At 59.3% G+C, this 27873-nt stretch overlaps 1 protein-coding gene and 1 long non-coding RNA gene across 2 annotated transcripts in view; one reads left to right on the forward strand and one right to left on the reverse strand.

The window, feature by feature from the left end:
• Positions 1-3605: 3605 nt before the first annotated feature.
• On the forward strand, positions 3606-10490 carry LOC113900808. The gene is made up of 2 exons (XR_003513254.1): positions 3606-4192; positions 8847-10490. It is a non-coding gene; the product is annotated as an uncharacterized LOC113900808 (long non-coding RNA).
• Positions 10491-14749: 4259 nt separating this feature from the next.
• Positions 14750-27873, reverse strand: part of NOTCH1 (notch 1) — a 45966-nt gene continuing 32842 nt past the window's right edge. The window contains exons 20-34 of the mRNA XM_027556773.1: positions 27083-27236; positions 26764-26948; positions 26215-26347; positions 25811-26068; positions 25620-25732; positions 24130-24701; positions 23496-23891; positions 22802-22950; positions 21842-22058; positions 21573-21660; positions 21329-21494; positions 20480-20775; positions 19298-19445; positions 19079-19176; positions 14750-17844 (exon numbers count right to left, since the gene is read on the reverse strand). Coding sequence (XP_027412574.1) covers positions 16390-17844; positions 19079-19176; positions 19298-19445; positions 20480-20775; positions 21329-21494; positions 21573-21660; positions 21842-22058; positions 22802-22950; positions 23496-23891; positions 24130-24701; positions 25620-25732; positions 25811-26068; positions 26215-26347; positions 26764-26948; positions 27083-27236 — 4428 coding nt within the window. The 3' untranslated portion in view covers positions 14750-16389. The remainder of the gene's footprint in view (positions 17845-19078; positions 19177-19297; positions 19446-20479; positions 20776-21328; positions 21495-21572; positions 21661-21841; positions 22059-22801; positions 22951-23495; positions 23892-24129; positions 24702-25619; positions 25733-25810; positions 26069-26214; positions 26348-26763; positions 26949-27082; positions 27237-27873) is intronic.

Below are 27873 nucleotides of genomic sequence, written 5' to 3' on the forward strand. Positions count from 1 at the left end.
GCGGAGGACGGAGGCGGAGGACGGAGGCGTGGACGGAGGCCGTGGACGGAGGCGGAGGACGGGGGCGGAGGACGGGGGCGGAGGACGGGGGCGTGGACGGAGGCGGAGGACGGAGGCGGAGGACGGAGGCGTGGGCGGAGGCGGAGGACGGAGGCGTGGACGGAGGCGGAGGACGGAGGCGTGGACGGAGGCGGTGGACGGAGGCGGAGGACGGAGGCGGTGGACGGAGGCGGAGGACGGAGGCGGTGGACGGAGGCGGAGGACGGAGGCGGAGGACGGAGGCGGTGGGCGGAGGACGGAGGCGGTGGGCGGAGGACGGAGGCGGTGGACGGAGGCGGAGGACGGAGGCGGTGGACGGAGGCGGAGGACGGAGGCGTGGACGGAGGCGTGGGCGGAGGCGGAGGACGGAGGCGGTGGACGGAGGCGTGGGCGGAGGCGGAGGACGGAGGCGGAGGACGGAGGCGTGTACGGAGGCGGAGGACGGAGGCGGTGGACGGAGGCGTGGGCGGAGGCGGAGGAGGTGGACCGAGGCGGAGGACCGAGGCGGAGGACGGAGGCGGTGGACCGAGGCGGAGGACCGAGGCGGAGGACGGAGGCGGAGGACGGAGGCGGAGGACGGAGGCGGTGGACCGAGGCGGTGGACCGAGGCGGAGGACGGAGGCGTGGACGGAGGCGTGGGCGGAGGCGGAGGACGGAGGCGGTGGACCGAGGCGGAGGACGGAGGCGTGGACGGAGGCGTGGACGGAGGCGGAGGACGGAGGCGGTGGGCGGAGGACGGAGGCGGTGGGCGGAGGACGGAGGCGGTGGACGGAGGCGGAGGACGGAGGCGGTGGACCGAGGCGGAGGACGGAGGCGTGGACGGAGGCGTGGGCGGAGGCGGAGGCGGAGGACGGAGGCGGTGGACCGAGGCGGAGGACGGAGGCGGAGGACGGAGGCGTGGACGGAGGCGGAGGACAGAGGCGGTGGACCGAGGCGTGGACGGAGGCGTGGGCGGAGGCGGAGGACGGAGGCGGTGGACCGAGGCGGAGGACCGAGGCGGAGGACGGAGGCGGAGGACGGAGGCGTGGACGGAGGCGGAGGACGGAGGCGGAGGACGGAGGCGGAGGACGGAGGCGGTGGACGGAGGCGGTGGACGGAGGCGGAGGACGGAGGCGGTGGACGGAGGCGGAGGACGGAGGCGGTGGACGGAGGCGGAGGACGGAGGCGGAGGACGGAGGCGGTGGACGGAGGCGGTGGACGGAGGCGGTGGACGGAGGCGTGGACGGAGGCGGTGGACCGAGGCGGAGGACGGAGGCGGAGGACGGAGGCGTGGACGGAGGCGGAGGACGGAGGCGTGGACGGAGGCGGAGGACGGAGGCGGAGGACGGAGGCGGAGGACGGAGGCGGTGGACGGAGGCGGAGGACGGAGGCGGAGGACGGAGGCGTGGACGGAGGCGGTGGACCGAGGCGGAGGACGGAGGCGGAGGACGGAGGCGGAGGACGGAGGCGGAGGACGGAGGCGGAGGACGGAGGCGGTGGACGGAGGCGGAGGACCGAGGCGTGGCCGGAGGCGGAGGACGGAGGCTGTGCATGGAGGCGGAGGCGGGAGCCAGGTTGTCCTGTCGCTTTGTGTGCGGTAGTGACGGTGGCCTCTGCCACCAGACTGCGCCCTCCAGGGTGGCTGGTGCAAACCAGGGTGGGCTCCAGGTGCAGAGTCCATGCCTCGGCGCCAAGAAGCGAACTGGCTCAGTGGCAGCCTTACTTGTTGAAATGAAAATACGTTGGACATACTGGGTTAAATAAAATACACTATTCAAATTTATTTCACATTTCCTTTTAATGTAGCTGCCAGGAAATTTAAAATCTCACCTTTGGCTGGCATTACGTTTCCTTTGGACAGTGCTGGTCTAGCAGTTGAGCACATTGTCAGGGGGTCAAGGGCCCCCCTCAGTATCCCCTGATGACCAGCCTACCAGGCAGACCTCACAGGGGCCCTTGGGCAGCCGTCTCAGGTGGTCCGTGGCCAGGAGCCTGTGCCCCTCTCTCTGCTCGGGGCATCAGGTGTGACCCGTGGGTTTTTGTAGGGCAGGCCAGTTGCTCTGCTCCAGCCCTGACCACACCCTCAGTCCTGGATGCTGCGGCTGAGGGCGTGGGAGGTGGCCTGCCCGGCTCGGCCTGGGAGAAGGGGCGACCTCTGTGAGACGGGGCTGGCTGGGTGGTCCAGGCAGAAAGCGTATCAGGGCCTCAGAGGTGGGAAGAGTTGCAGGGAGGGGTTCCAGAGAGGGATGGGGCTGAGGCAGACTGAGCGATTGGAGAGGAAGGGGTGGCAGCCGGTTCCTCGGGGAGGAGGTGGGTCCAGAGGCGGTGGCTGCGCCTGTCAGTTTGTTCTGTGGCACCTGGGTGTCGGGCAGCTGTCGGGGTGCCTGCAGGTTGGTTACTGGTGTGTGGCCTGGCCAAAGGTGAGACGTGGGAGACATCTCCTTGAGGCGTAAGGCCAGCACCATTAGAACCCTGCCAGAGCCCTGGAGGGCCTCGCAGGAGAATGTTCCGCACCCAGGCCAAGCCCCGACCCAGCCAGGCTTGGTGAATGTCAGCACAAGTGTCACTGTGGCCTGAACGTAGCTCTGTCTCTCACCCCCAGCATCTGGAAACGCATCTGGCACCTCGTAGGTCTCAGAGAACTTCTTTCATAAGAGCCAAGTACTAAGCATATAATGTTGTTCAGTCACTCAGTCCTGTCTGACGTTTTGAGATCCCATGGACTGTAGCCCATCAGCCTCCTCTGTCCATGGGAATTCCTGGCAAGAATCCTAGAGTGGATTGCCATTTCCTCCTCCAGGCGATCTTCCTGACCCAGGGATCAAATCCGAGTCTCCCACATCTGCATTGGAGGCGGATTCTTTCTTGCTGAACCCCCGGGGAAGCAATAAGGGTGAAGTAGAGAACACAGATTGGAGAAGGAAACGGCAACCCACTCCAGTGTTCTTGCCCGGAGAATCCCCGGGACGGGGGAGCCTGGTGGGCTGCCGTCTACGGGGTTGCAGAGTCAGACACGACTGAAGCGACTTAGCAGCAGCAGCAGCAGAGAACACAGGAAAATGCTGATCCCATGGGAGCCACAGGAAAATCTGCGTTGTGTTCTTAGCTGCAGTGGGAACCCGGAAATCCTGGGACCCCTCTGTCTCAGAGCTGAACACAGATGTTTGCCGGGCTCTCACCGAGCCCCGGGCACCCGGAGGAGCTGAGGCTGCGGCCGTGGGGCAGACCAGCGTGGCTTCTGCCCCTGGGGAGCTGGACACAGGGCAGCTGTGAATGTGCTCAGGGCAGGCGGGGGCACCTGGCAAGGCCTGGATCCCACCTGCTGGGGGGTGGGAAAGGAGAAGCATTTGTGGCAGAAGTGAAAAGAAGCTTCTGGAGGGGCAAAGGGCAGACCCAGAAGGCGGGCAATGGTGTGGGAGCCAGTGGGTGTGCATTGCGTACGGCTTTGCAGGCCCCGTGAGGGGATTCACGCTTGTTTTCTGAAAGCAAGGGAAGCCTTCAGGGACTTTCCAGCCAGGCGTGACATCATCTCTTTAACCTCCCCCGGGTTGTGTAGCGGAGCAGTAGCCAGAGCCAGGAGCCCAGGGTCCCCTAGGGACATGGCAAGGCTGCAGGGGCCAGGCTGGTGGGGAGAGTCGAACCTCAGATGACCTCCCAGGGCGGGACGTGGCTCTCTGGCTACCAGCTGCATCTGCACCCTCTCGGCACAGCACACGATTCACACACATCAGCCAAGGGAACAGATAGGACAGGAGGGCAAGACCCCGAGCATCAGCATTATGGTGACCTAAGTCACAGGCGTGCACCTGGAGGCCGGGGGGACTGGGGATCCCGATTGGAGCGGGCCTAGGGCGGAGCCTGGAGGAACTCCTACACCTGCGGGTTGCCAAGTGCCAGGCTGGCTGTGGCCTTGACTCCTGGCAACATGAGCTTGGCACACCCCTCCCTGAGCACGGGCTTCTCTGTCCGAACAGTGATGAATGAGCGAGGGAGGCTCTCCAGGCCTCCAAAGGGAGGTGGCCCCTCGAGGGGTTGAGAGGACAGTGCCTGGGGAGTCACACGCTCTGGCCTGAGTGGGCGAACTCAGGGGAGTGATCTTCCTCTTTGAACCTCAACTTCCTCATCTGTAAAATGGGACAACAGCACCGTCGCAGGCGATGGCCCTGAGCATCAGGTGAGGTGCAGACATATACACGGTAAATAGCCAAGACTCACTGGCCCTCACCAGGCCCTCCAGAGGTGTCCCTGGGGGTCATCTGCTCTGGAAATGGGACCCTGGCAGAGCATTGCCAGCAGGGGGAGCCAAAGTGCCGCCTGTGAGTGGGCTGTCTGGGCCCCGCAAAGCCACCGCCCTGCTGGATCTGGGCTCTGGATGCTGGCATGGCCCAGGCTCATTCAGGATCCAGCTTCGGGGCAGCCAGAGGAAAGAGTTTGCGTCAGGCCCAGACTGCAGCCGTCTCTGGAGGGTATTCACTGCTGGACGCCGCTAGGGTGGTGGGGTCTGTAGCCCCCAATACCTGCTCCATCAATCCTCCCGGGGTTGAGCTTAATCGACACCAGAGAACGTGGCTCTTTCGAGCTCTGTGCTCAGTGGTTGAATCCTCACAGCCACGCGGGCTGGACCCAGGTTCGGCACCCGCGGGCACCCACTAGGTCACTGGTTGCTTGGCAGGTCCTGAGCCCAGTGTGGCGGGAAGGACGTCGCCTGGGGCAGTAAGCTTCTCTTTCTTTCCTTTTGGTGGGGAATAACTAACCTCCTTAAGGTCACACACTCTTCTAAGGCTTGTTTTGTTGTTGTTTGTATTCGGCACGGCTTGTGGGACCTTTTCATACTGTTCATGGGGTTCTCAAGGCAAGAATACTTGGAGTGGTTTGCCATTCTCCTCTCTGGTGGACCACATTCTGTCAGAACTCTCCACCACGACTCGTCCATGTTGGGTGGCCCTACACAGCATGGCTCATGGTTTCCTTCAACTCACATGCTAGCAAAGTAATGCTGAACATTCTCCGAGTGAGGCTTCAGTAATACATGAGTCAAGAACTTCCAGATATTCAAGCTGGATTGAGAAAAGGCAGAGGAACCAGAGATCAAATTGCCAACATCCGGTGGATCATAGAAAAAGCAAGAGTGTTCCAGAAAAACATCTGCTTTATTGACTGCACCAAAGCCTTTGACTGTGTGGATCACAGCAAACTGTGGAAAATTCTTAAAGAGATGGGAATACTAGACCACCTTACCTGCTCCTGAGACGTCTGTATGCAGGTCAAGAAGCAACAGTTAGGACCACACATGGAATATGGACATGTTACGTCCATGAATCAAGGTAGATTGGAAGTGCTCCAACAGGAGAGGGCAAGAGTGAACATCGACATTCTAGGAATCAGCGACTAAAATGGATGGGAAGGGGTGAATTTAACTCAAATGACCATTATATCTACTACTGCAGGCAGGAATCCCTTAGAAGAAATGGAGTAGCCATCATGGTCAACAAAAGAGTTTGAAATTTAGTACTTGGGTACAATCTCAAAAATGACAGAATGATCTCTGTTCATTTCCAAAGCGTACCATTCAATATCACAGTGATCCAAGTCTATGCCCCAAACAGTAACGCTGAAGGAGCTGAAGTTGAAAGATTCTATGAAGACCTACAAGACCTTCTAGAACTAACACCCAAAAAAGATGTCCTTTTTATCATAGAGGACTGGAATACAAAAGTAGGAAGTCAAGACACACCTGGAGTAACAGGCAAATTTGGCCTTGGAATATGGAATCAAGCAGGGCAAAGGCTAATAGAGTTCTGCCGAGAGAACGCACTGGTCATAGCAAACACCCTCTTCCAACAACACAAGAGAAGACTCTACATGTGGACATCACCAGATGGTCAACAATGAAATCAGATTGATTATATTCTTTGCAGCCAAAGGGGGAGAAGCTCTAAACAGTCAGCAAAAACAAGACTGGGAGCTGACTGTGGCTCAGACCATGAAGTCCTTATTGCCAAATTCAGACTTAAATGGAAGAAAGTAGGGAAAACCACCAGACCATTCAGGTATGACCTAAATCAAATCCCTTATGATTGTACAGTGGAAGTGACAAATAGATTCAAGGGATTAGATCTGATAGACAGAGCGCCTGAAGAACTATAGACAGAAGTTCGTGACATTGTACAGGAAGCAGTGATCAAGACCATCCCCACAAAAAAGAAATGCAAAAAGGCAAAATGGTTGTCTGAGGAGGCCTTACAAATAGCTGAGAAAAGAAGAGAAGCAAAAGGCAAAGGAGAAAAGGAAAGATTTACCTGTCTGAATGCAGAGTTCCAAAGAATAGCAAGGAGAGATAAGAAAGTTTTCCTCGGCGATCAATGCAAAGAAATAGAGGAAAACAAGAATGGGAAAGACTAGAGATCTCTTCAAGAAAATTAGAGATACCAAGGGAACTTTTCATGCAAAGATGGGCACAATAAAGGACAGAAAAGCTATGGACCTAACAGAAGCAGAAGATATTAAGAAGAGGTGGCAAGAATACACAGAAGAACTGTACAAAAAAGGTCTTCATGACCCAGATAATCACGATGGTGTGATCATTCACCTAGAGCCAGACATCCTGGAATGTGAAGTCAAGTGGGCCTTAGGAAGCATCACTATGAACAAAGCTAGTAGAAGCGAATTCCAGTTGAGCTATTTCAAATCCTAAAAGATGATGCTGTGAAAGTGCTGCACTCAATATGCCAGCAATTTGGGAAATTCAGAAGTGGCCACAGGACTGGAAAAGGTCAGTTTTCATTCCAATCCCAAAGAAAGGCAATGCCAAAGAATGTTCAAACTACCGCACAATTGCACTCATCTCACACGCTAGTAAAGTAATGCTCAAAATTCTCCAAGCCAGGCTTCAACAGTACATGAACCAAGAACTTCCAGATATTCAAGCTGGATTTAGAAAAGGCAGAGGAACCAGTGATCAAATTGCCAACATCCACTGGATCATAGAAAAAGCAAGAGTGTTCCAGAAAAACACCTACTTCTGCTTTATTGAGTAGGCCAAAGCCTTTGACTGTGTGGATCACGACAAACTGTGGAAAATTCTTAAAGAGATGGGAATGCCAGACCACCTGACCTGCCTCCTGAGAAATCTGTATAGCGGTCAAAGCAACAGTTGGAACTGGACATGGAACAACAGACTGGTTCCAAATCAGGAAAGGAGTACATCAAGGCTGTATATTGTCACCCTGCTTATTTAACTTATATGCAGAGTACATCATGCTGCATCAACTTATATGCAGAGTACATCAAGCTGGAATCAAGATTGCCGGGAGAAATATCAATAACCTCAGATATCCAGATGACACCACCCTTATGGCAGAAAGAGAAGAGGAACTAAAGAGCTTCTTGATGAAAGTGAAAGAGCAAAGTTAAAAAGCTGGCTTAAAAGTTAACATTCAAAAAACAAAGATCATGGCATCTGGTCCCATCACTTCATGGGAAATAGATGGGGAAACAATGGAAACCGTGACAGACTTTATTTTCTTGGGCTCTAAAATCACTGCAGATGATGACTGCAGCCATGAAATTAAAAGACGCTTGCTCCTAGGAAGAAAAGCTATGACCAATCTAGACAGCATATTAAAAAGCAGAGACATTACTTTGCCAACAAAAGTCCGTCTAGTCAAAGCTATGGTTTTTCCAATAGTCATGTATGGATGTGAGAGTTGGACTGTGAAGAAAGCTGAGCTCCTAAGAATTGATGTCTTTGAACTGTGGTGTTGGAGAAGACTCTTGAGAGTCCCTTGGACTGCAAGGAGATCCAACCAGTCCATCCTAAAGGAGGTCAGTCCTGGGTGTTCATTGGAAGGACTGATGTTGAAGCTGAAGCTCCAATACTTTGGTCACCTAATGTGAAGAACTGACTCCTTGGAAAAGACCCTGATGCTGGAAAAGATTGAAGGCAGGAGGAGAAGTGGCTGACAGAGGATGAGATGGTTGGATGGCCTCACCAACCCGATGGACATGAGTTGGAGTAAGCTCCGGGGTTGGTGATGGACAGGGAGGCCTGGTGTGCTGCAGTCCATGGGGTCGCAAAGAATCTGAGCGACTGAACTGAATTGTGTGTGGATCCTTGGTTGAATCTGTGCCCTCGGCAGTGAAAATTCGTAACCGCTGGACCCCCCGGGAGTTCCCAAGGCTCTTTTTTTGAAAACGCAGAGATCAGAAACAGGGTGGCAACAGCTCTGGTATAAGGCTGCCTCACTCTGTTACACTTCACAGATACTGCGTTGTTTTTTTTTTAATTGAAGATTTGTGGCAAACTTGCGTGAAACGTCTGTCAGAGTCGTTTTCCAACAGCATTTGCTCACTTCCTGTCTGTCACATTTTGGTAATTTTTACCATATTTCAAACTTTTCATTATTATTATATTTGTTACAATACCCGTGGACAGTGATCTTTGATGTTATTGGTGGTAGTGCTGGTTTAGTCGCTAAGTCTTGTCCGATTCTTGCGACCCCATGAACTGGAGCCCTCCAGGCTCCTCTGTCCTTGGGATTTCCCAGGCAGGAATACTGGAGTGTGTTGCCCTTTCCTTCTCTATTGAATTTATTACTATTATACAACTCACTGAAGGCTCAGAGGATGGTTAGCATTTTTTAGCAATAAAGTGGTTTTTCATTAAGATGTATACATTTTTTTTTCCGGAGATAACGCTATTGCACACCTTATAGACTACAGTCTAACGGAAACATAACTTTTACATGCACTGAGAAACCGAAACACTCACGTGACTTCTGTTCACACTTCATTCACACTAACTTCCTGTGACATTCATTTGATTGCAGCCAAGTGCGTTGGAACCAAACGCATCCTATCTCTGAAGTGCGCCTGCATAGAGATTTGCAGTGAATACCGTGAATCTACACACAAGTACGAATTCAACTGCGGATGTGATCGATAAAACATCATCTGCCGTGTCGTTCAAGGGTGTGAGAAGACAGTAAAGAGTGTAGCCCCGAGGTCCTTCACACGTGGTGTCTGTCGTGTTACCTAGAAACAACGCTTCTGGAGCTCAGAGCATCACTGCGTCCAGCCTGGGTTTCTCGGTCCTAATCGGGATGGTGGCGTGTCCACAGAAAGTGGCTGCTGCCTGGCCCGCGCATGCGCATGGGTCCCCAGAGGCAGAACCGAGAACGCAGCTGTAGGACTCGATGCCATTTCTGAGTCCTGACCTCGTGCCACGAGCTTTGTGCCAGGGACCTGACAATTGCAGCCCCATCGCCAGCCCAGGAGGCTGGGTCGAAGCAGTTTCCACTTTACCCTGAGGTACTGAGTCTCCAAGACGGCACACCACCTCCCTGCGGTCCTCCGACTGTGACCGGGAAGGCGGAAACACAAGCAACACAAATCAGGAAGCTCAGGAGCAGCCGGCCTGGCCCCTTCGATGATCCTTAGGACGGAGTCACGTGGAGCAGCGCCTCCAGGCCCGGTGCAGCCCGCTCTGCACTGGCTTCTGCAGCAACGGTGAGTCGTTTGGGAGCCAGTGCACACGCGCTCCCTCCCGGAGATGCACGGTGCACACCGGCATTTCAGGGCCCAACAGGTCCCGAGGAAAAGGATCCCCTGACCCAGGGCCGCTTCCCAAACCCATCAAATACCCTCTGGGACACAGCGCTCTGGGTCTCTCGATTCTCCCCGGGGTCAAGCTGAACTACACCGTGCAGGTTCCTGATTGAAATACTTTGACGGAATAATCCTTTGCTGTTATGCCTGGGACCCCATCATGACAGTGAGCGTACGAAGGTCTCCACCCACTGTCTGCTGACAGCTCTGCCCCTCCAGCAGCGCTCCTGGGCACGGTTCCCGAATCTGGGCTGGCCCGCAAAGGATTCGTCATTGGCTGTGATGGGATATGAAGCCGCCGCAGAGTGGTCCTCCGCGCCGAGGCTAAGCACAGCCTCTGGAAGCGAGCCTTTCTCAGTGAAGAGAATGGCAGCTGCGGGCAGCCCCCCGAGTAGCACCAAGGCCTGAGACGCTCTGCTCACTTCTTGGCGTGTGTAGCCCTGCGGGTCTGTTTATTTGTGGGCCCTGAGGTTGTCCTTCCTGGCTCCCAGATCCCGTCTCCGCTCTGGCCAGAGGGGCGCAGAGCCACCTCTGGGGCTCGCTCTGGGACAAGGTGGAGCAGAACCTTGGGTTTTCCTGCAGGGCTGAGGGGCCGACAGCCATCCTGACCGCCTAATCCACACCGCCCAACGTGGTGGCCATGCACACGTGTGGCGGTCAAGTACCTGGGCTGTGGCCGGTCCAAACTGAGGTGCGCCGTAAGCCTGGAACACCCATGAGCTTTTAAAGACAGTCCCCCTCCTACCCCAAAAGAAGCTAAAAGATCCCATTAACTTTGTGTCAGTTACATGCTGAGGTGACAGTATTTTGGGTCTGTTGGATTAACTAAGATATATTACTAAATAAACTTCACCCATTTCTTTTTGCATTTAACGTGGCTGCTAAAATATTTGAAATTGCACACATGGCTTGCATTGCCTTTCTGGCAGACAGCGCTGCTCTAAATCACCCTGGAGGCCTCAGGGAAGGTGCCCCCCCAACCCCACCCCTGACGATGAGCAGCCGGGAGAGGAGGGCACGGCAGGAGGGTGGACTGGCCACTCCGTGTTGACCTCACGAGTTTTGCGTGTTGAAAAGCACAAGTCTCCAGACCCCTGGGGTAGGACACCCCGAGGAGGGGAGGGGACCAGGGCTGACAGCTGGGCCAGCTGGCCGTGGCCGTGGCAGCTGTGGGCATGCACGTGGCACTGGAATGCCTGGGATATATATCTGCTAGGGCTTCCAGAACAAGTGCCACACGGCATTCCCTGGTGCTCCAGTGGTCAGGACCCAGAGCTTTCACTTCCAGGGCCCGGGTTTGATCCCTGGTCAGGAAACTAAGATTCCATGGCTAAAAAACATAAGTGCCACAGGCCAGTGGCTTCACAGAAATTTCACTTGTCACAGTTCTGGGTGCCAGAAGACCGAGACCAAGCTGTTGGTGAGGCGGATTTCCTGAGGCCTCTGTCCTGGGCTGGGAGGTGACCGCCTTCTCCCGGGTCTCACGTTTCCCTCTGTGCGAGTCTGTGTCCCGATTGCTTCTTTTTTGAGGACCCCAGTCACATTGGCTTGGGGCCCCCCGCACTGACCTCACTTTCCCTAAATTACCCCTTTAAAGCCCAGTCTCCAGAGACAGCTATTCTGAGGTCCTGGGAGCTGGGGCTTCCACATACGAATTTGGGAGGACCAGAGCCCCAAGCCAGAACAAGCCAGACCCCCAAGCCAGGGCTGTCTTGGCTGAGTACAGCCCTGAGGGAGAGGCTGTGTCCTTTTCCTTGTGGGAGGTGCACCGTGGCCTGGGAGGTGTCCTTTCAATGCACGGCTGGTGGAGCAGGCCAGCTCAGACTGTGTGTCCAGGATGAGAACGGTGAACAGCAGAAATGCTGGTGGGCAGTGGAGCTGAGGCCGTGGGAGCAGGTTCAGGCCCCAGTGGGCAGGTCTCGGGCGGTCTTTCAGCCTGCAGTGGGCACCCTGGGGCCGGGGGAATCCATGCCGATGCTTTTGAGCCCGAGCACAGCTGGGGGTTGCGTCCCCTGGGCATCAGGGGAGGTTCAGGCAGGGGAGGGCAGAGCCCTCAGCCTGTGGCTGTGATTGGTCTGCCCCCAGGAACTCGCCCGCAAGGCGATGGGCAGGGCCAGGTTCTGGGCATGCCGAGTTTAAACCTGACATGGCATCGCTCTCCTTGTTGCTGGGGGCCCAAGGGTTTGGGGGAGCAGTGAGGTCCCCTGAGGCCCGTCCTGCTGCCTCTGTGGGAATCCCACAACCACCAGGAACTTCTTGGGAGGACAAACACTGCTAGGAGTTCTTTCTTTAAAAAAAATAATTCAGGTAAAATTCATAGAGCATGAAATTAACCATTTTACAGCGAATTCAATGGCATTTACCATGTTAAAAATGTGCAACCACCGCCTCTGTCAGCTTCCAAGACATTTCATCTCTGGAAGTAATGCCCCAGACCCACTGGGCATTCACTGCCCATTGCCCACAGCTCCCAGCCCTGGGAACCACTCATCTGCTTTCCGCCTCTCTGGGTTTATTTACTCTGAATGTTTCATACAAACGGAAGCACACAGCCTTTGCTGTCTGGCTTCTTTCACTCAGCGTGATCTTTCTGCATTTTGACTGAGCTGTAACTTGTGTTGGTAACTTCATTCCTTTTTATGGCTGAAAATAGTCCGTCCTGGAGGAGCAAATGGCAAACCACTCCAGTATCCTTGCCTGGAGAATTCTATGGACAGAGGAGCCTTGTGGGCTACAGTCTGTGGGATCGCAAAGAGTCAAACACGACTGAGTGACTAGCACACACACAATAGTCCATCACGTGTGTGTTTAGTCTGGGTTCTCCAGAGAAACAGAGCCAACAGGATGCTGTTGTTGTTGTTCAATCGCTCAGTCATGTCCAACCCTTTGCAACCCCATGGACTGCAGCACGCCAGGCTTCCCTTTCCCTCACTATCTCCTGGAGTTTGCACAAGTTTGTGTCCATTGAGTCCGTGAGACTATCCAACCATCTCATCCTCTGTCACCCCCTTCTCCTTCTGTCTTCAATCTTTCCCAGCATTGGTGTCTTTTCCCAGTGAGTCAACTATTCTCATCAGGTGGCCAAAATATTGGAGCTTCATCTTCAGCATCAGTCCTTCCAATCAGTATTCAGGGTTGATTTCCTTTAGGATGGACTGGTTTGGTCTCCTTACTGTCCAAGGGACTCTGGAGAGTCTTCTCCAGCACCACAATTTGAAAGCATCAGTTCTTCAGTGCTCAACCTTGTTTATGGTCCAACTCTCAACAGGGTGTATCAATACATAAAGAAATTTATTACAAGGAACTGACTCATATTATTATGGAGACTCCGAAGGCAGGAAGAGACAGATACCCCAACTCCAGTAGTCGGGCCCCAGGACGTCCCTCTTCCTCAGCCTTTCTGTTCTATTCATATCTTCTTCACCTGATTGGGTGAGACCCACCTGCATGGGGGCAGGGGAGGGGGCATCTGCTTTACTCAGCCCAGATTGCAATGCTAATCTCATCCCTCACGTGTGGCCAAATCTGAGCACCGCCCCCCCCCGCCCCGCCCCGCACCGCCAGCCACGGTGACATATAAAATTAGCCATCACAGTGTGGACCTACCCCACCTGGTTCACCAGTCGGCAGCTGATGGGCATTTGGGTTGTTCCCACCTCTTGGCTGCTGTGAGCACATGTGTATATGGACCGGTTATAGAGCCCGTTTTCACTTCTCTTGGTGTACACCTAGGAGTGTAATTTAGGGGTGCTGGGAGTTTTTTGGGCAGAATTCAGGCTGAGAGCCTCCTCCAAGATGAAAGTTCAGCCATTTGCCATATTCCATTTCCCAGTACCTCTTGTCCCAGAAACGAAGCATCTGCACTCAGTGAGGAAATCTTGGGTTCACCCTTGTGCCCAGATGGGCCACGCCAGGGACAGGTGGCACTTTGCAGCGGAAGGTGGTCAGTTCAGTTCAGTTCAGTCACTCAGTTGTGTCTGACTCTTTGCAACCCCATGCACACCAGGCCTCCCTGTCCATCACCAACTCCTGGAGTTTACTCAAACTCATGTCCATTGAATTGGTGATGCCATCCAACCATCTCATCCTCTGTCATTCCCTTCTCCTCCTGCCTTCAATCTTTTCCAGCATCAGGGTCTTTTTCCAGTGAGTCAGCTCTTCGCATGAGGTGGCAAAAGTATTGGAGTTTCAGCTTCAGCATCAGTCCTTCCAGTGAACACCCAGGACTGATTTCCTTTAGGATGGACGGGTTGGATCTCCTTGCAGTCCAAGGGACTCTCGAGAGTCGTCTCCAACACCACAGCGCAAAAGGTCAGTGGACTGTTAATCTGTTTTGAAGCCACTGGCGTGGAGGCGGGACCAGGTAGAGAAAGGGAGGAGCCAGGTAGAGAGAAGAGGAGCCAAGTAGAGAAGGGGTAAGGTCCAGTGGAGAAGGGGCGGAGTCAGATAGAGAAGGGGCAGGAGCGGGCCAGGCAGAGAAGAGGCGGGGCCAGGCAGAGAAGAGGCGGGGCCAGGTGGAGAAGGGGTGGAGTCATGAGAAGGGGTGGGGCAGGCAGAGAAGGGGCGGGGCCAGGTGGAGAAGGGGCGGAGTCATAAGGGGTGGGACAGGCAGAGAAGGGGCGGGGGCAGGTAGGGAGGAAGGCATAGGGAGGAGGGAGGAAGATCCGAGCCCTGTGCTTGACGGCCCAGTTTGGGATTCCTGAGACAGTGGTTCTGCCCAGCCTGCACCCCTTGGGGGTCACAGAACTTACCCCACTCACTATGTCACCAGCCCCGCCCTGCAAAGTTCCCCTGCTCAGATGTTCCTGTGGCTCTCTCTGCCCCACGCCAGGGCCTGGACTCTTCCCTGTGCCCCTCCTGTCTGCAGTGGTGGGCCCCAGGCTAGTAAGTGGTGCCTCACCCTCCGTGACCCAGACAGTTGAGAGACAGCTGAGAGCCTGGTTTTCGGGTTCTGTGTGCCCTGCTCCCTGTGGGGTCTCTGCCCCGCTGCACAGGGCCTGGCAGGGTAGATGGACACTGGATATCTGACCCGACAAAGTGACCCTGGCACCCAGGAGCCTGGGCTGGCATTCCCTCTCTATCGCTCTCCCTCCCTCTCAGAAAGCAAGCCAAGACCACAGTCGAGTTTAGCAAAATCTGGACGACCATCGGAATCATTTTTATTGCAATGTTAACAAAAAAGATGAAAAAAAATACATCATTTTAATCACCTACAGTTTTGTAGGTAGATAACTTTTTTAAAAAGTTTTCTTTTTATGTAAACTATACTCTATCTTATAAAACACAAAAAGAAACCACATCTTAGGAAGAGTCTGATCGTGCCCACTAGGGGTGGCCCCACAGCACGCCCGGCGAGGCTGGGACAGCAGACTCAGTGCGGTGGGCCGCGGGACCCCCCGGCTTTGCTCTCAGGAGCTACGGTTCGGCAGCTGCAGGTCGTGGGGCCTGGGTTCTGACATCCCTTATCAGCACGACCCTGACAGATTTGTCCAATCAGATTTCTTAAACAAAATCACCCTTTAAAAATGTATTTACAGATATGTATCTGCCACAGGCTTATACTTGATAACGTAAAAATCTGCTCTACCCTGGGCACACACCCACCCCCTGAACTGGGAGGGGTGGCCCGCGAGCAGGCTCCTGGTGACCCGAGCACCCCAGGGCACACCAGGCCCTGGCACCAGGGTCTCTGAGCACTGAGGCTGGACACACTCACATTTTTCCAAGTCTCCTATAAAAACCGGGCGCGTCGGCACTGGGCCCCAGGGGCGCCAGTTCATCTTCCGCTGAACCTGGGAGATGCAGTTCAAGTTGAGATGCCTCCAACAGGGCGGCCCGGCAGTGTCTTTCCCCAGGAAGGGGGAGGCCTCCCCAACGTGGGGTCCAAGGTGAGCACCACATGGCCACACCTCCGACTTCTCACATGATGCTAAACATCAGCAGGGGCGAGGGGCAGGGGAGACTCCAGAAAGAACAAGAACTCACAATGCCAAAGAACAGCTACGTAATACTGCACCTGAAACAAAGATTCATGATTGGTACCATGAGATGTACCCTGGGCATACCCCAAGAACACGTTCTGAGAGACATAGCTTTAAAAAGTTTAAAAGTACACCGAAATGCATGAACCACATCATTTTACACTTTACTTTCCTACTTCAGGTACAAAGTAACCCACGTGCCAGAGGAAAGGGCTTGCTTTTCTTTCTCTAGACGCATCTTTTCATAAGATGCAGGCAGTCCTGGGAGGAGGGCGGTCCGGGTTTGGAGGTGGGGGTGAGGGGATGTCTGGGGAAATCAAAGCAGGCCCCGGGCACCCCTGGAGCTTTCTAAACAATGCTGGCTCAGACCACCCTTGTCTGACATCATTTCTTTTGGGATTCAAAAAAGAGGAACTCAATAAATAAATGGCATTTGCACATCATGAATCTTTGTTTATATTTTACAAATACCTAGGAGTCTTTATCCTAAGTAGGAAAATCATGACTGAGAACTAGTTTATTTTCTTTGAGCAGATAAAAGTTTCTACCTGATGCCATACAAAACAGTACATATAAATAAAAAGGCAGTGTTTCCATGTAAAATAAAAGTACATAAATAAATACTAAAAAAAAAAATTTAAAAACCCTTGTCCTCTTATTTTGTATAAAAACACATTTGTTGAAAAAAAGCTCCTTTGGTCGGCCCCGGCATCCATGGAGCGCACGCACACGCCCCAGCAGGGCTTGGGAAAGGAAGCGCAGGGTCCTGGGGGCAGCCGGCTGTTTACTTGAATGCCTCCGGGACGTGGGCGATCTGGGACGGCACGCTGGTGGGCGGGCTGGAGATGCCCTCGGACCAATCCGAGATGTTGGAATGTGGCGAGGAGCTGGACCACTGGTCGGGGGACTCCGGGGACGGGGTGAGGAAGGGGTGCTCGGGCACCTGTAGCTGGTGGCTGGGGGTGTTGTCCACGGGGGAGGACGAGTAGCTGTGCTGGGAGGGGGGCGTCAGGAACTGGGCGGTGGTCATGGGCGGGGCCATCGTGGGCGGGGCCAGCGTGGACGGCAGCGATGTGGGCAGGACCTGGCCGTCCTGCGGCAGGACGGTGTGCGCCGCCAGGTTGCCGGGCCCCAGCGGCTGCATGTCCGCCTGGCTCAGCTCCCCTCCCAGGAAGCTCCGGCCCAGGTGGCCGCTGGCGGCCGAGCTTACGCCGAGGTGCGGCTGCAGGTTTGGCTGCGGCGGCATGCTCGGCGGCTGCATCTGTAAGTTCTGCTGCGGCTGCACCAGGTGAGGCTGGGAGGCCAGCCGCGTGCTGGGCAGGGCCTGGTAGGTCATCACCTGGGACAGGGCGGGGGCGTGCAGCGGGCCCACCGTGCCATGCTGGAGGCCGGCAGCCTGCGTGCTCAGGGTGCCCGGCGTCACGCCCCCTCGCAGCGGGTTGTACTGGTTGGGCACCAGGCCGTTCTGCAGCCGGGACAGCCACTCGCACTGGCCATTCAAGCCCGCAGCTCCACCCACGGTGAAATTCACAGCCCCACTGCCCCCACTGCCGCCCGAACCCAGGATCGTGCTGGTGCTGGAGGCCACGGGCAGGTGGGAGAGGCGTGGTGGCCCTGCCTCGAAGGCCAGCCGGCTGCCCCCGCTCAGCACCGCCATCTCGGGCTTGGCCGCCACGCTCAGGTGGCTGACGCCCAGGTGGGTCTCGGGCATCCCGGGCAGGTGGTTGAGGGGCACGGAGGGAGACGGCTGGAAAGGGGAGGGCAGGAGGGGTGGGGAGGCCACGTCTGACAGGTAGCCGTGGGGGGACTCGAGGGAGTCCACGGGCGACATCACGCTCCCGCTGTCCAGCAGACAGCCCTTGCCATCTTGGGACTTCTTCCTCCGAGCCTTGAGGTCCTTGGGCTCCTTGCCGCCGCAGGCCAGGCCCTTGGTGCTGGGCTTGCGGGCCTTCTTGCCCTGCATGGGGGGCTTGAGGTTGCCCAGGTAGCCGTTGGGCGAGCAGAGCGGGGGCGACAGGGTGGGCGTGCCGCCCAGGGTGGCGCCATGCAGCGGGGGGCTGCGCACCAGGCTGTACTCGTCCAGCAGCCGCACGATGTCGTGGTGCATACGCTCCTGCGCGATGTCGCGAGGCAGGCGGTCCATGTGGTCTGTGATGTCCCGGTTGGCAAAATGGTCCAGCAGCACCTTGGCGGTCTCGTAGCTGCCCTCCCGGGCGGCCAGGAACAAGGGCGTCTCCTCCTGGGGGGAGCAGACGGGGGCAGGTGCAGGGGTCACCAGTCACCAGATGGACCAGCAGTCAGCCCCGCCTCCGCCCTGCTGCGGAGGGGAGGCACCTCATCTCAACCCTCCCCCTAGAGTCCTACCATCACTGTTACGTCTTACAAACAAAAACACCTTAAACGCATCTTCTAAGACCCAGAGGACCTGTGGGATCCTATATTCTAAACCAGTGGGGATCCACCTTCATGGGGTCAGAGACCCCACAGGAAATCTAACAGACTGTGCCCCCCCTTCCCCTCCTCCAAAACCACACAGATGGAGACCCTGCCACGATTTCAGGGGCTTCAGGGTCACTAAAGTGTGTCTGTGGGCACCAGTTGGTCCCCGAGGAACCCTGACATCTTAGCTCTGTCCCCAGGGCGTGGTTTTCTCATCTGTACAGCGGACATGCCACGTATGCCCCATGAGGCTGCTGTGTGGGCTGAGGCCGGATGGTGTCTGCCTGGCATACATGTGGCCTTGGCCGCAGCTGCTGCCCTGCCACGGCAGTCCTGTCACCCCAGTCACGCCAGTCACCCTGTCTCCCCAGAAGGAGGTGGGATGATGCCTCTGCCCCATGGCAGACTCAGAAGTGACCGGGCCCAACAGCATCCCCTGCGTCCCTCCCCCAGGACAGGAGATCCCTTCAGGGGTCAGTGAAGGAAGGGGCGGGTTCGGGGACACAGGAGCCCAAAGACAAGTGCAGGAGACGCAGGGCCAGGCTGGGGTTGGGCAGGAAGGAAAGAGCACACTTTGACTGCAGGGACAGACTGCGGCGAGGCTGAGGGAGGCCGGAGGCGGTCCACGTGTAGAAGGTGGACACCCACCGTTCCATCTGGGGGCCTGGCAATGCAGAGCCCCCCACCTAGCCCACCGGCCTCTTGGCTCAGCATGCACCATCTGGGTCAACCCGCCCTGGCCGGTGACAGCCAAGGACAGAGGTGAGGTCGCAGGTCACAGTGACATGGGGGCGGGGGGACAGCTGCAGCTGCCCATGCCCTGGGCCCGGGAGGGGACTGATAATGTGGCCAGAGGGAGGCAGGGAGCGCCGACCACACGGGCACCCACTACGGGGTCCACGTCTCTGTTTCCCCGGGGCTTCTCCTGGGACTTTACGGGTTAGGGAGCCGAGGCCCAGAAGCTGAAGTCGTGGCTCGGGGTCCCCCGGTCGGGAAGGAGTGGCAGAGGGGAAGTGTCGCGCCAGCCAGCCCACCTTGTTGTTCTGCATGTCCTTGTTGGCCCCGTTCTTCAGCAGCACGACAGCAGCCTCCACGTTGTTCACCGCGGCTGCCCAGTGCAGGGCGGACTTGCCTGCGAGGGGAGCAGAGGGCGGGTCAGGAGTCGGCAAGCAGGTCCGAGGTCGGCAGGCGGGTAGGGGTGGGCAGGTGGCCGTGGTGTGCCCCGTCCCTCGGGCTGGCCCAGCCGGACTCACCCAGGTCATCCACAGCGTTGACGTCGGCGTGAGAGTTGATGAGGTCCTCCAGCATGCCCTCCACGGCCAGGCGGGCAGCGAGGATCAGCGGGGTCGTGCCGTCGTGCATGCGGGCATCCAGGTCGGTGGCTCGGTTCCGGATCAGGATCTGGACCACAGGGAAAGTCTCGGGCTCAGCAAGTGTGAGCGTGAGGCCCCCGCCCGCTCCGGGACACGTGCTTGGGACTCAACCCGATTCGAATGCAGCCCTCCTGGGGTCGGGTGGCCCCAGGGAGCCCGGACACACGTGGCATGGGAGCCTGGGGAGTGGGCAGAACTCCACCAGGCTCTGCCGGAGGGGTGGGGCTGGAGCATGAGAGAGAAGGATGGTCATTGTTCGCAGGCGGGAGGGGGGGACGAAAGGAGCTGGGGAGGAGCTGTGTGTGGACCGGCATCACCCCGAGAAGCGCCCAAGGGAATGTCTCTACGTGCCACAGAGACCGCCTGGGCAAACTCGGCCAGGGCCTGCCTCCAGGGGCTCGTTTAATTGTCCCCAATCTCTCATTTCCATAAAAGACAACATGTCGGAAATCATTAGACTTTTGTGACACCCCCCATTTGTGCCCCATTTACCTGCTCGTCTGTGCAGAGCAGCATGGCCCGGGGCCTGGGGGTTTGTGGCCAGGGGACCGGCTGGCAGCTTTCAAAAGCTGCTTCTGCCAGGGATGCTCCCCAGAGACCCAGGCACCCATGTCCCTAATCCATCCTCATCCTGGAAGCCCAGCAAGGCCAGAGCCGCCCCCCCACTGCTGCTTGCAGGCAGCAATCAGCAGCCTCTAGCCCTTCTCCCCATCGCCAGAAGCGATCGATGCCTGCAGCCAAAGCGGGGAGGGCTTGGGGGCCGGGAGGGGCAGGCGCAGGGGATGGGCCTGTCTTGGGTGACAGTGAGGAGGTCCTGCCCCTGTAGGTCCCTGTGGCCTCTCCTGCTTTAGCACCACCAGCCTGGCTGCCCCGAGGGGATGCCACAGAGGATTTGACACCCTCCCTGGCCTCACGCCCCCTCCAGGGTACAAAGGTTTGGGGTGCGGGGGGAACCCCAGCTGTCCCTGCTCTGGCCAGGCTTGGAATCAGGGCTCTGGGCCCAGACCAGGAAGGAGGGAAGGCAGGCGAGGGCACGCAGAAGGGCGCGTGATGGCTGCCCACCTGGAAAACGCCCTGTGCGTCGGCAGACACGGCCGCGTGCAGCGGGGTGCGCCCCATGTTGTCCTGTATGTTGGCGTCCGCGCTGGCCTCCAGCAGGCGCTTGGCCGCGTCGGAGCGCGAGTAGCGGGCGGCCAGGTGCAGGGCGGTCTCGCCGGTGCGGTCCGTCTGGTTGTGCAGGCTGGCGCCCTGGTAGATGAAGTCCGAGATGACCGCGGGCGCGTCCTCCTCCTCCTCGCTGTTGCCAGTCTCTAGGCCCCCTCCGCTGCAGGAGGCGATCATGAGGGGCGTGAAGCCGTCTGCAGCGGGGCAGGACAGGGACGGGGCCAGGTCAGGAAGGCTGGCCCCTGGCAGCTGCTCCCGGGGGTAACAGACCTCAGCGGGGGCGCAGCCCACAGAGGCCCAGTGCACACGGCCACACTGCCCAGCACCAGTGCAATCCGTCTAAGCTCCCCGAGGGCAGAACCAAGTCCAGCTGCCAGGTAGCTGGTGGGCTCCACGTCCTGACCTGCCCGAGACCTTCACCCACAGCCCCGTCCAGGAGACAGAGGAGGCAAGCTAACAGGCACTCTGGGTGTCTCAAAAGATGCATTTTGAAAGAAGAAATCAACTCTGAGGGCAAAGCACACTTTGAGACCTGTACTCCTAGAGGGGAGGCAGCAAGGAGGCTGACCAACTCCTGGGGGTCCTCACCCCCTCCAAGGCCTGGGGAGTTTTCAGGTACCGACCCTGAGGCTTGGGACAGGGGGGTGGGCGGGTCACCAGGTCAGGGAAGCGCGGGCTGCCCAATGCCACCAGGTGCCTGGGGGTGGAGCCCCGGGTGGGGGGCGGCGTGTCTGGCCAGCCACCTACCCGGCCCGCGGACGTTCACGTCCATGCAGTCGGCATCCGCCTCGCCCTGGGGAGGCGTGGGGGCCATGGCAGACACGCGCAGGTCGGCGGCGTCCAGGTGCTGCTGGGTCCACTGCCGGTGGTCCGTCTGGTCGTCCAGGTCAGGGAGGACCACGGGCTCCTCGAACTAAGGAAGGGCGTGGAGCAGAGGGTCACGCCGTGGCGCGGGGCGGGGTGGGGCAGGGACCCTGGAGCCCCGACTCACCCGGAACTTCTTGGCCTCCAGGCCCTCGTCGCCCCACTCGTTCTGGTTGTCGTCCATGAGGGCGCCGTCCGAGGAGTTCTTCAGGGGCCTGGGGGTGACGGGGCCGAGGGGAGGTGCGACTAAGCGGGGAGCGGGGGTCCAGGGAGATTCCCTCCCCTTCCAGGCCCCGCCCATGCCCGGGGCCGAGGCCGGCGCCGCGGAGGAGGGGAGGGGCAGCCCCGCCTCCCGCAAGCCCGGCCCCACCCAGACGCCCCGCCGCGCCCACTGACTTGAGGCCCACGGAGTCCTCGCCGAGGGGCTCGCGCCGCTTCTTCTTGCTGGCCTCCGACACCTTGAAGCCCTCAGGGAACCAGAGCTGGCCATGCTGCCGCCGGCGCTTCCGCGACAGCAGCACCCCGCAGCCCACGAAGAACAGCAACACGAAGGCCACCACAGCCACATACATGAAGTGCAGCGGCGGCGGCGGGGGCGGCTCCACCGTCTCACCTGCGGGCACAGCGGCCGCGGGCGGGCGCCCGGACATCAGGCCGCGCAGCCAGGCAGGCCGTCGGCCGGGGGCAGCGCGCTGGCTCCGCGGCCCGGCGCGTCCTCGCCCGCTCGCCTCCATCCCGCCCCCCAAAATAAGGTCATTTTCTACGCGATTAATCAGAATTGCAAACTATCGCTAAATTCTCTCCTGCACCAGCCGGCTATCTGGAGACAGCTTTTACTTTTTTCTCCTTTAAGGGAGAAGGATTAGGCAACTTCAAATCGCTGCACTCGCATCGAGCTGTTAAGACAAAGGATTTAGGGGGATTTTCCAGATACAAACTTCAACACTTCACATGACATCGATCAATTCTTTGCTTTCTCTCTCTTTAAAAAAAAAAAAAAAAAAACTGTAATGATTTTGAAATAATACCCAACAAAGAAAAATCGGGAGGAAGGGGTGGGGCGAGAAAAGTCTCCCCTCCAACATTTGCTGGTGGATGTGTGGACTCCCTTGGGCCAGCCTCGCTGACAGCTGTTGCTACGGGAGAGAGAGCGTGCCCGGTGGGAAACCCCAGAAAAGCGCTCCCCGAACTCTGGATGGCGTGACACACGCCCCCGTGGGTGGCAACTGGCGCAAAGAACAAGAGCATCCCGGGGTGGGGGTGCAGCTGGGAGACCGTCTCCCATGCACAACCCCTCCCAGGACAGTCCAGAGCTCCCGTGGGAGTGCAGCTGGGGGAGCAGGGCTGGCCACTCACTCTGCACAGCCTCGATCTTGTAGGGGATGTTAAGGCTGCCCAGCGAGGCCAGCGCGCCCAAGAAGGCGGCCACGTCCGTGGCGCTCTGGAAGCACTGGGAGGATGACTGGACGCACTGCCGGTTGTCGATCTCCAGGTAGACGATGGACCTGAGGTAGGGGGAGAGCCCAGGTCAGGGGGCTTGGGTGCCAGCCCCCTCCTGGCACCCACCCGGCCAGCCTGCCCCCAGGGACAGGCTCTGGCTCCTGTGGAGTCACCCTGATGGATGGGCGGGGAGAGAGGGTGCTCCCAGAACCCCAGGGGGGCAGCCTGTGCAGGCGGAGAGCTGGGTCTGGACAGGAACAAGCCTGGAGGTGCACAGTGGCCCTGAGGGCTCGCCTTGTCCAGCACCAGCAGGGCATGCGTGGTGCTCACACCGACACTCCTCGGAGCGCTCCCCTGCCGGCAGTGGGGCTCCTACAGAGCCACGGGCGGCCTTGGTCCCCAACTCGGAAGGATGGAGGTGTCCAGAGCCCAGTCCCTCGCCTCCCTGAGAGCTGAGCCCGGGCAGGAATGCTGTCTCTGCCGCTCGCCCGTCACGGGAGCTGAAATCCCAGGTCTCTTTCCCCATCTTGGGAGGACAGTGCTGCCCTCTCTGGCAGGGGGGTAGCCCTGAGGGTCAGGGCGTGGAGGCCGCTAGGAGGGGCTCGCTCACCCGCGGATGTCCATGGGGTCCAGCTCCCTGCGCTGGCGTCTGCCCGCGCCGCCCAGGAGCAGTGGGGCCCCACCGTCCACGGAGCGCCTGACGGGGTGCTTGTGCAGCTCCTCCTCGCGGCCGTAGTAGGGGAAGATCATCTGCTGGCCACTGGCATCACGCTTGAAGACCACATTGGTGTGCAGCAGGCGGCTGAGCTCGCGCAGGAAGTGCAGGGAGCGGTTGCGCAGCTGCTCGGGCGGCATGAGCACCACCAGCACCAGCGTGCCGGCCGCCAGCCGCTCGGGCACATGCTCCGCACAGTCCAGCCCGTCCCACTCGCACTCCGCACTGTTGCAGCCCTGGTCGCAGTGCCCGTCCCTGAAGTGGTCCTTGCAGTACTGGTCGTACAGGGGGCTGGGGGCACACGGCAACAGCTCAGGGCCCCCTCCACGCCTGGGTCCCCTGGGGCCACACCTGCTCCTGTCCACCCGGAGACCCTCGGCCAGCACCCAGCTGTGCACTGCCCTGCCCGTGAAGCCCAGTGTCCTCCCACCCGCTCCGCTCCTGCTGGTGAGCGGACGGCCCCCTCGCCTGCCCCCCACCAGCCCCGCGGGACATCACGGACGTGGAGTGGCGTCCCCTCACGCCTTACTTGCACTGGCCTTCTGCGCGCTGACAGTCGAAGCCGTCGAAGAGGCAGCCGGCCGAGTTGCACTGGCTGTCGCAGCGGCCGTTGCTGAAGTACTTCCAGCACTGCAGGGACTGCGTGCAGTTCTGCCAAGGGTCGTCGAAGTCGAGGGAGCAGTCGCCGCCGTCCCAGCCGCACGCGTGGCTGTTGCACTGCAGGCTGCAGACCTTGTTGCCGGCCTCCTCGCGGCAGCCAGGGAGCTCGCAGGTCTCCTCGATCTGTGGCGGGGGGATGTCGAGGCCCACGCCGCCCCCGAAGCTGTAGTCCAGGATGTGGCACAGGAGCCCGTTGAACTTGGCGGGGCAGCGGCAGCGGTAGAAGGGGCTCTCGGCGGTGGGCTCACAGACGCCCTGGTTGTAGCAGGGGTTGCCGCCCACGCAGGGGCTGCTGGCCGGGAACTGGCACTCGGGGCCGGTGAAGGGGCCCAGGCACAGGCAGGTGGGGCTGCGCGGGCCCGCGATGCACGTGCCGCCGTTCAGGCACCGCAGGCTCCCGCAGCTGCGGGCGTCGTTCTCGCACGTGGCGCCCTCGAAGCCCTGCAGGAGGGGCCACGTGGGTGTGAGGGGTGAGCCGGCACCCCCAAGTGCTGGGGACCCGCCTGGCTGCTCCATTGCGTCCCCCACCCACCCACAAGGGCTGGCGGGCTTTCCTTTTAAAGAAAGTCAACACGAAACACTCGGGGGTGGGGGGGTTCCCAGGAATCGGGAGGGAAGGAGGGAGGGGTGGGCACAGTAGGAGCCTGGGGCACTTCTGGGCAAACTGACGGCCTCCTGGGATCCTGCAACAGGGCTCTCATAGCACCGGGTGTGTCAGAGCCCAGGAACACACGACGTGGAGTGGACTGAACTGAGCGTGTCAGTGTACAGGTCATTTAGCAACATGTTAATGTTGGTCGTTGACGGTAACAGTGTTCCCCAAATGCAAAAGAAAGCGAAAGTGAAGGCACTCAGTCATGTCCGACTCTCTGTGGCCCCAGGGACTGTAGCCCGCCAGGCTCCTCTGTCCATGAGGGATTTTCCAGGCAAGAATACTGGAGTGGGCTGCCATTTCCTTCTCCAGGGGATCTTCCTGACCCAGGGATCGAAGCCTGGCCTCCCGCACTGCAGGCAAACTCTACTGTCTGAGCCACCGGGGAAGCCCACAGGCGAGCAAGATGTTAATAATGGGAAAGCTGGGTGTGCAGGGGGCGAGGGTGCACAGGAACCCTCCTGCACCAATTTTCTACTAAACCGCTCTAAACATAAAGACACAAGAAAAACTGTCTTGAGGGGAACGCGGAGAGTGGAGTCCAGACACACGCCACCTTTTGCCTTCCAGCTCACCCGCAGGCTGGGGGCGGGGGGCGGCGGGGCAGTTCTGGCCACCCCAGGGCACTAGGCGTGCTGAGCGGGGGTGTCCTCCTGCCCCCTTCAGACCAGAAGCCCTCCCCACAATCTGCTGCCCATGGCACCTACCGCTGGGCACTTGCAGATGAACCCACGGGCCGTGTTGGAGGCCACTGCACAGCTACCCCCATTCTTACAGGGCCTGTCTTTGCAGCCGTTGATGACTGACTCGCAGCGGCGTCCTGGGGACAAGAGTGGCGTGAGGCGCCGACCCCCCGCCCCCAGCGCCGCCCGCCACCCCCGACCAGGGCGGCACGCACCGGTGTGGCCGGCGCGGCACTCGCAGTGGAAGGCGTTGACGCGCTGCACGCAGTTCTGGGTGCCACGGGCGTCGCAGGGGTTGGACAGGCACTCGTTGACATCCCCCTCGCAGCGCTCACCCACGAAGCCGGGCGGGCAGCTGCAGCTGTAGCCGCCCACCTGGTCCACGCAGGTGCCGTTGTTGAAGCACTTGGGGCCCCGGGACACGGGGTCGATGGGGGGGTTGCAGTCGTCCACGTTGATCTCGCAGTGCACGCCTGCAAGCCGGGCACCATCAGACCCCACGTGGCCGCTCTCGAGCCCCACGCCTCCCACAGGTGTGCCCCGGCCGGGGGTCAGACGTCCAGGAGGTGGACGCTGGCGACCAGCCCCCGACGCCCTCCCCAGGTGTGGCCAAGCCTACCCTGTGTGCCGCGGGGGCAGGAACACTTGTAGGTGTTGGTGAGGTCGATGCAGGTGCCTCCGTTCCGGCAGGGCTGGGACAGGCACTCGTTCACCTCCTCGGAGCAGTTCACCCCGTGGTAGCCGGCCACACACTGCAGGGGACGGCGAGGCGTGGGCCTGAGGCTCAGTGGGCAGCCGGGGTGCCCCCTACCCCTGTGCGGGCCGACGGGGCCCCACGAGCTACCCTCTTGCCTCGCAAAGCCCTCCTACCAGAAGGACCCAAGTGGAGACCCTGGTAAGGGCCCTGGTAAGCTGCGGTTCACTGCCCGAGGTGGGAGTTAGTATAGAGGTGGGTGAACCTGGGGGAGGGGAAACCCTGGCCTGCTTCTCAGGGTCTCCCTCTTGCAGGTGCCCCCAGAGGACAGCTCCTCCAAGCAGTCTTTCCTGATCACCCAGCCCTCCCGATGAGTCTAGTCTTCCCTGCCGCATTGGCTCCCAGCCCAGGGCCTGGCCCTCGGCAGCACTCAGGCCAGACACACACACCCCCGCCCCAGGGCCGGGTGCCCACCTCACAGGAGTAGCCGCCGGGGTAGTCGGTGCAGGTGGCCCCGTTCTGGCAGGGGCTGGGCGAGCACTCGTCCACCTGCTCCTCGCAGTAGCTGCCCGTGTAGCCGGCCTGGCAGTGGCAGCGGTGTGTGTTGCCCGCATTCATGCAGAGGCCCCCGTTCCGGCACAAGTGGGTCACGTTGACGCCTGCGGGGGACGCAGCAGGCGGAGCGTGAGGCCCCAGCTCCCCTCCCCAGGGGCCACCTCGCGCCTTGGGCAGCACACCTCCTGACCTCAGAGGTCGGATGCCCAGTGGGCACAGAGAAGCCTGGGCTGCTTACCTTGCTGCCGCGCGGCCACCTCGCAGGAGACGCTGGGCACGTCACAGTAGAGGCCGGTCCAGCCGCTGTGGCACTCACAGCGGTAGAGCGCGTTGGTCTGCCAGCACCGGCCGTCATTCTTGCAGGGGGACGAGTCGCACCAGCGCACAAGGGTCTGGGGACGAGGGGGCAGCCTTGCTCACACCCCACCCGCCGCCCCCACGGGCCCAGCCCACCCGGCGGGGGACACACATGGGCGCCAGAAACCCTCGCGCCCAAGGTGGCCCGTGACCTCCCCCCAGTCCACAGAAATGGACACCGAGGCCCACGGGGCCCCCCTGCTCGGGAGCAACTGGGGCTACGGGGGCCCCTCTCTTGCTCTGGGCCCTTGGTGGTGAATCCAGACAACAGGCTGCCTTTCCTTGGAGGAAGATTTTTCTTAAGAAGGAAACAGCTCTCTTCTAATTGGTGTTTTGTGTGTGAACATCTTTAAATAAGATAAACCTCTGATACTTTTACACAGTCTTCATGCAAACACTGGCGTTCAGCCGCCTTCCCCCCCAACAGCTGGTCCTTGTTCTTGCTCTGTGGCCTCTGCTGCCTGAGCTGGAAACCGCCCTGCTCACCACCTCTGCCTCCTTATCTGGCCCCTCCTCGGCTCCCAGGGGTGGGAGAGCCAGCTGGAATCCAGGCGAGGGGCCCAGGCATGCGGCCGAGGTGCTCGGCGTGTGCCCGGGCCCCCTCACCCGGCCAAGGCACTGGGCATGTGCCCGGGCCCCCTCACCCGGCCAGGGCGCTCGGCGTGTGCCGGG

The sequence above is a fragment of the Bos indicus x Bos taurus genome, chromosome 11 (assembly GCF_003369695.1).
Source record: "Bos indicus x Bos taurus breed Angus x Brahman F1 hybrid chromosome 11, Bos_hybrid_MaternalHap_v2.0, whole genome shotgun sequence".
Taxonomy (NCBI): Eukaryota; Metazoa; Chordata; class Mammalia; order Artiodactyla; family Bovidae; genus Bos; species Bos indicus x Bos taurus.